The sequence below is a fragment of the Octopus bimaculoides genome, chromosome 10, assembly GCF_001194135.2.
Source record: "Octopus bimaculoides isolate UCB-OBI-ISO-001 chromosome 10, ASM119413v2, whole genome shotgun sequence".
Taxonomy (NCBI): Eukaryota; Metazoa; Mollusca; class Cephalopoda; order Octopoda; family Octopodidae; genus Octopus; species Octopus bimaculoides.
In genome coordinates, this window is record NC_068990.1 from 74,819,450 (window position 1) to 74,826,503 (window position 7,054).

At 37.7% G+C, this 7,054-nt stretch overlaps 1 protein-coding gene across 4 annotated transcripts in view; it reads right to left on the reverse strand.

The window, feature by feature from the left end:
• The window catches only part of LOC106874344 (uncharacterized), a 49,792-nt gene extending 44,107 nt beyond the window's left edge, over positions 1-5,685 (reverse strand). For 3 of the 4 annotated variants that reach the window (XR_008265073.1, XR_008265074.1, XM_014922045.2), the window contains exons 1-2: positions 5,604-5,685; positions 1,663-3,451 (exon numbers count right to left, since the gene is read on the reverse strand). Coding sequence is in view for 2 of the 4 variants with exons in the window: in XM_014922045.2 (XP_014777531.1) it covers positions 1,663-2,048 (386 nt within the window). In the remaining 2 variants the exon portion in view is untranslated. Of the gene's footprint in view, positions 1-133; positions 1,103-1,662; positions 3,452-5,603 lie in introns of those variants that run through there. The other variant, XM_052971303.1, reaches the window with a different exon arrangement.
• Positions 5,686-7,054: the final 1,369 nt, after the last annotated feature.

Sequence of the window (7,054 nt, forward strand, 5' to 3'; positions counted from 1 at the left end):
ATATATATATATATATATATATATATATATATATATAATTTTACAGTTTTACTAGCAGCAAAACATGAAATCTAATCTATTGACAGGAAAAATACATTTTTTAGTATGTGTTTATATGTATATATCTGTGCATTTATATGTGCAGGTATGTGTGTGTATGTGTGTGTGTGTGTGTGTATGCGTGCGTGCGTGTATGCTTGTGTGTGCGTCTGTTTGTTAATTGTGTGTATCAGTGAGTGTATGCGTGTGCGTGAGTAAAGATACGAGACAGAGTTAAGAAAAATTTACGTAAAGGACTTTATATAACGGTGAAATAAAATATTCTATGACTGTCAGTATGTGTTATCATCAGACGTACATTTTCGTCAGTCCATGACATATTCCAAGCTCTCTTAATGTCTTCTATAATTTCAATCAAAATATTTCACCTCTGTTCAATTCAATGTTGTTCGTATTATTTTTGTTTGTTTATAGACGCGTCTATTTGCTTGCTTCTGTTTGTGGAATTTTTTAATTTGATTGTTTTTCTTTTGTTTTCTATTGTCTTGCTTTCGTATAATTTGAATTTGGATTGGATTGGTAGAATCGCTAGCGTGTCGGACAAAAGCCCAGTGTGGTATTTACTTCCGAGTTCTTGAGTTCAAATCCCACCAAACTCAACTTTGTCTTTAAGCATTGTAGGATTGTAATTTTTCAATGTTGGATGAGAAAAATACCATGCGGTATTTAGTAGCGGCTCTTTATGTTGTGTTCAAATCCCGCTGAGGATCGACAAAATGCTAATCAATTACTGAAGAGGAAGAGTTAATCGGTTAACTCAATGAATTTCTGGCACTGTGTCTACTTTAAAAATAATTATCATTGGCGGTGGGATAGCAGAATTGCTGGCACGCTGGGCAAAATGCTTAACAATGGTTTACCAGTCTTTACTTTGAGTTCAACTTCCACCGAGGTCGACTTTGCTTTTCATCCTTGGGAGTCGATAAAATAAGTACCAGTTGAGCACTAGGGTCGATGTAATCGACTTTCCCTCTCCGTCAAAGTTTCAAACATTGTACCTATAACAGTGTTATTATAGTCGCTTGATTGGTGCATTGTGGAGCTAGTAAATGAAAATATATTTCGTTGGCTGCGTGAATGATAACTGAAGTACATCAAAATATTTATGGCCAGGCATAAAGATATTGGTGTTATCTATTTACAATGAACAAAATAAATGTTTGCTGACTAAGAGACAGACTGCTCTAACATTATAGATACTTGTCTGCGACAATATGCGGTCAACCCCAAAATATGCGAAGTCAACTGCGCAAATTTTTGTGGCGACAGATATTTTGGCCGTCTGTGCTCTAAGGAGTTGATAAAATAAATGCCTGTTGAGCACTGGGGTCGATGTAATCGACTTACCACTCGCCCCGAAATTGCTGGCCATGTGCCAGAATTTAAAATTAATATTTGTGTTCTCTGTGTTCCGAGTTCAAATTTCACCGAGATCAACTTTGCCTTTCATACTTTCAGGACCGGTAAAAGAAAAGGGTTCTAATCTTAGTGAGGGGCTTGAAGAATCTGTAGGAATGTCAAGACAGATGCCTCGCAGTAACTGACCTGCTGCTTTGCAGTCTTAGTTCAGTAACTTCAACCGTCACACGGAACTTTACGTACCTTGAGCGAAGTCCACTCCATAGCATGCGTTCAATCAGGGTTTCTGGTTTGAGGATAGCTTCCTGTTTCCTTACCGTCTTGTAGACCCTATAAAAGACACTGCTTTCTTCATATACCCTGCCTTCTTCATAGACACTGTCTTCTTCGTAGACACTGCCTTCTCCGTAAACACTGCCTTCTCCGTAGACACTGCCTTCTCCGTAGACACTGTCTCCTTCATAGATACTGCCTCCTTCATAGACACTGCCTTCTTCATAGACACTAACTAAAAAGTATAAAAACAATCTGTTACCAATATCGAAATCAGTCAGCCACTCGGAGCTGTCACCAGAAGCACTATAGGAAGTTAGAGATATTAGCAGGGTTACAAGTGTGAACCAAACCATACTAACTTCTCCGGTATGACAAGATCACGATTACTTCAATATCGTGCTAAGTGTTGCTAGTCTGTATCACGTGACATTATTCCATGTATAAACCACTAAAATAATGGAATTGTCTAGAATCTAAATTATTAGAAATGCTAAGAGACCTTCTGCGATAAATGTAAACAACTAATAATTTTAAACTACATACAAACCGGTACTCCGTCGGTTACGACGATGAGGGTTCCAGTTGATCCGATCGACGGAACAGCCTGATTGTGCAATTAATGAAAAGTGGGCATAACGTTTATTAATTGAAATATAGGACGTTCAAATTATTCATGATGGTGAAGTAAGTCTTCCTATAGTAACTTGTTCCTTCTTTTTCTCTTTGTTACAGGCAAATAATTGATTTTAAACATAAAAAAAACCGGCCGTCATCGAGTTCTTGACAAAGGATTAGATGCAAGCTGTCTGATATACTCAGAACGCCTCAGATTGTTTACTGATATAACACTATTGTCAAAAGCATTGTACACAGATAGAGAAAGAAGTTTTAAGATGAGGAGACTAATGTTGACGTAAAACTCACTCAGTGGAAGAGCATCAACTGCGACCACTGACTCTAATCACCAGCTTATGGACCTTATGGCGTGTCACAATCCATGAGCGTGCTGTACGGCTGAACCGTGGTCACAGTGCATTACAGAAGATGGAAGACTTCGAGTATCGGAATTCGAATGCAAATTTGGTACCTCAGCTGTTGATACCCAATTTAAAGGAAAGAAACTTGGAAGTTCCTTGTGTTCTGCTGGAAGTATTTGAAGCCAACGAGGCTACATTTTCCCCCCTGATCTGGTGACACCATGTCCGTTAAGTTCACCGTCATCAACTCACCGCAGGGTAAGTTACACGTACGAAGTTTTTGGTAATTTTTCATTCTACTTCAATTGTTCTCTCTTTTTTTTTATTTATTTATTATTATTTTTTTATTTTTTTGTTAATAAAATACTTTTTAACTATTAGTTGTCAGATACTATGAATATATTTACTCGGTAAACTTACCTCGCGGTGAATTCACTTTCTTCATGTTGAACTATTAATGGCGGCACACTTACCTGTAATCGGTGACATGAGATGAAACATAGTACTACCTCAATGAACCAATAACAAAAGCTTATTCCATAGACTGGTGTCACTTCTCTAAAATCTAAGAAGTTCAAGCGCCGGTGATCCCCACAAAATTATAGTGGCTGTTTGGAGGACGACACGGGCATCCTTCTCCTTGATTTTCCAGTACGAGGCTGAACCGGTAACAGCAAGCGGAACTCTAAGGTGCTCAAAAAGCAGTAGTCCCTCATCCATTTTAGAGCGCGGAGCTGGCGTGCTCCGATTTCCTCCTGTTCGATTCAATGAAGGACTGTCTGTGGAAACAACGATTTAATGATAGTCAAGCTGAAAATGACTGTGGAAACTTGAAATTTTATTTGAAAGAATTCGATTTAACGATGGCGCAAGGCAGCTTGTGGTAGACACTATGTTGAATAGTACCCTTGTGTAGGGGTATTCTTTCAACAAACGCGATTCGAACGACCTATGTCAACTAATAAGAAATATGTGTTAGTGTGTATATTTAGATAGATAGATAGATAGATAGATAGATAGATAGATAGATAGATAGATAGATAGATAGACAGACAGACAGACAGACAGGCACATCTAACATACACACACATACACAAACGCACACATAGACACACACAAACAAACAAACAAACAAGCACACGCATACGCACAAACAAACACACACATACACATACACATACACACACAAACGTTCATGCTGTTTACAATATTTTCTGCTTACATATGAATGAAATTTTGTAAACATTTGTGTTTCAGAATTATCAATCGTAATTATTTATTTAGTTACATTTTCAAAATTATAATTAAAAAGAAAAGAAAAGTATTTACTCGATGACCCGAGGAGGATTTCGGAGAAGGAGTAAACAGTGAAACAGGAATATCGCTCACGAGACAAAACATCATCTGTGTCCTACGGTGAAATTGTTTTAGTACATGATAATTTCTCTTCGCCTTAGAGTTCCTCTTAGGCGGAAGTTCTCAACCAATGTTTATCTATAGACCCCTTTGATTACTATTCTATTCTGGTGGACCCCCATAGCCATTCTATGTTTAAAAACTTATTTTATAGACACTTCTTTCAAAGTTCTTATTTTGTTTTTCACACATTAACTTCTGCAAGTTAACTACGCAAAACGTTTGAGAAAGAAACCTGCTTTTTTGCAATAAATACGTTTAAAGCATAATTTTTTCATGGATATTTGATATACAATGGTGGGTCCCCAATTTACTATTTTGTTTGCACGGACCCCCAGAAATCTTATATGGAACCCCAGAGATCATGTTTACCCCCCCCCCACCTTGCGAACCACTGCTCTAAGGAATTAAATAACGGGTAGATTTTCACAGCCGTTACGGATTTGTTATCAACGGGTAGATTTTCACAGCCGTTACGGAGTTGTTATCGTTATAACATGCTGTTCCAGCTGTTCTGTTGCCTACGGATGTAAATAACTCTTTGCATCATGGTAAATCCTTAAGCCCGAAATAAGGGTGGTTATTGCTAAACATAAATTGGAAGGGTTGTCAGAGATTTCTAAAAGCTATACCCTTGGGGAGCCAATCAAATATATATGTACCATGCTTCAATCTGATACTCCATACATACAGCAGAAATTAGTAATGTGAAATGCAGTGCAGTGCAATGCAGTGCAGTGCAGTGCAGTGCAGTGTAGACCAGTGCTGTGTTGTGCTATGCAGTGTGACTATAAAATTGTTTACTATGGGTTAGTTATTCTTAGAGCAAAGACTCCAGAATTTCTAAACTATTTATTTAAGATACAACCGATGTCATCAATTTTGTTAGCTTAAATGACATGAAAGTTAATTTTCCAAGCAATTGATGACATAGATGTTAATGTCCAATATACTAAATGTATGTGTGTGTGTGTGTCTGTGTGTGTGTGTGAATACGTTCGACGGGTTTCTTTCAATTTTCGTCTATCACATCTCCTTTAGTCGGCCCGAGGCTATAGTAGAAGACACCTGCCTAAGGTGTCATGCAGTGGGACTGAATCCGGAAGCGTGTGGTTGGTGAGCAAGCTTCTTGCCACACAGCCATGCTCATATGCATGCATGTATGTATGTATGTATGTATGTATGTATGTATGTATGTATGTATGTATGTATGTATGTATGTATGAATGTATGTATGTATGGAGAGATAGAAAACAATTATTCAAGGCATGGCTGCAGTCTACTGACTGACAAGTAAAAGATAAAACACACACACATAGGCTAATCTCTTCTTTACAAATTAAGTGCTTCTCTATATTATCAGACGGAAAGTTCAACATCGTGAGCACAATGTGCAGTTAGTTATCAAGATTATTACAGACTGTTATTTTGTCTATAATTAACACATTCATATAATATTTGTTTAGTTATATATAAGGATATAAGAATATTAGTGCTGTAGAATCAAATTCTTACCTATAATATGATTGTTGAAATACTTCAACGATACATTATTAACAGAGACAATCTAGGAATCGGATGTTGGCATCTGTTGCAGTATTAAAGATATGATGAAGAAAGCAAAGTCGTACTACGTATATATAAGAGAAATCAACTGATTATGACGTCAAAATAAAAATATATATAAATTTTCATTCTCATTGAAAATTACCTAATTTAATGCCTCACTTTAATTTGCTGCGCTTTAGAAAAAGAACAGGAAATGACGTCATAATTGAATAATTTTCAAATGCTACAAAATGTCTTCTTTCGTGAAATTAGTGGCGTTTCTTAAAATCTATTCATATTTACAGTATTGAAAGGCAGTGACATGGCAGAATCACCAACATGCTGGATAAAATACTCAGCGCCGTTTCGTCTGTCCTCATGTTCTGAGTTCAAATTACGCCGAGGTTGGCCCTCCGGTCCAAAATTTCAGGCCTTGTGACTATAGAAGAGAGGATATTTACGGTGGTGAAATATAACAATAGCTGTTTCTTATACAGACACTAGGGCAAACTTATAGAGAAAGTGTCTAGCCAATTACATCGATTCTGGTGCTTAAATGATATGATTAAAAGCAACGTTAACCTCGGTCGGATTGGAAATCCGGGCGTTCAGAGGCAAAAGTACATTATCTCAGGGCAATTTCCCCAACGTTCTATATATCTCTGCGTGTGCATGCGTGTGTGTGTGAATTTCTGTGTCTGTGTGCATGTGTGTAAGCTTTTATATGTATGCCAGAATGTGAGTGTAGACACACAGACGTATACATACATATACGTGCATCTGTGTGTGCCTGTACTTGTGTGCGTGCGTACGTATGTGTGTGTGTGTGTGTGTGTGTGTGTGTTTGTGTGTGTGTGATGATTTAGTGGTTAGAGGTATTAGGCTCACGAGCGTAAGGTCGTCAGTTCAGTTCCAACCGACGCGTTCTGTCCTTGATCAAGACACTTTATTTCACGTAGTTCCAGTGCATTCAGCTGGAAGAAATTAGCTGTATCTGTATTTCAAAGGGCCAGCCTTGTCACACTCTGTGTCACGCTGAATCTCCCCGCGAACTACGTTAAGGGCACACATGTCTGTGGAGTCCTCAGCCACTTGCACATTAATGTCACGAGCAGGCTGCTCTGTTAATCGGATCAACTGGAACCCTCGTCGTCGCAACCAACGGATTGCCAGTATACATGTATGTGTGTGTTTGTGTGTGTGTATACAAGCAATAGTAACTTGTATAAATATATATTGTTTGTGTGCGTAGTTGTTCTTATATACCTATGTGTAGATAGATAGATAGATAGATAGATAGATAGCTAAATGGATAGATAGATAGATAGATAGATAGATAGATAGATAGATAGATAGATAGATAGATAGATAGATAGATAGATAGATAGATAGGTAGATAGATAGATAGATAGATAGCT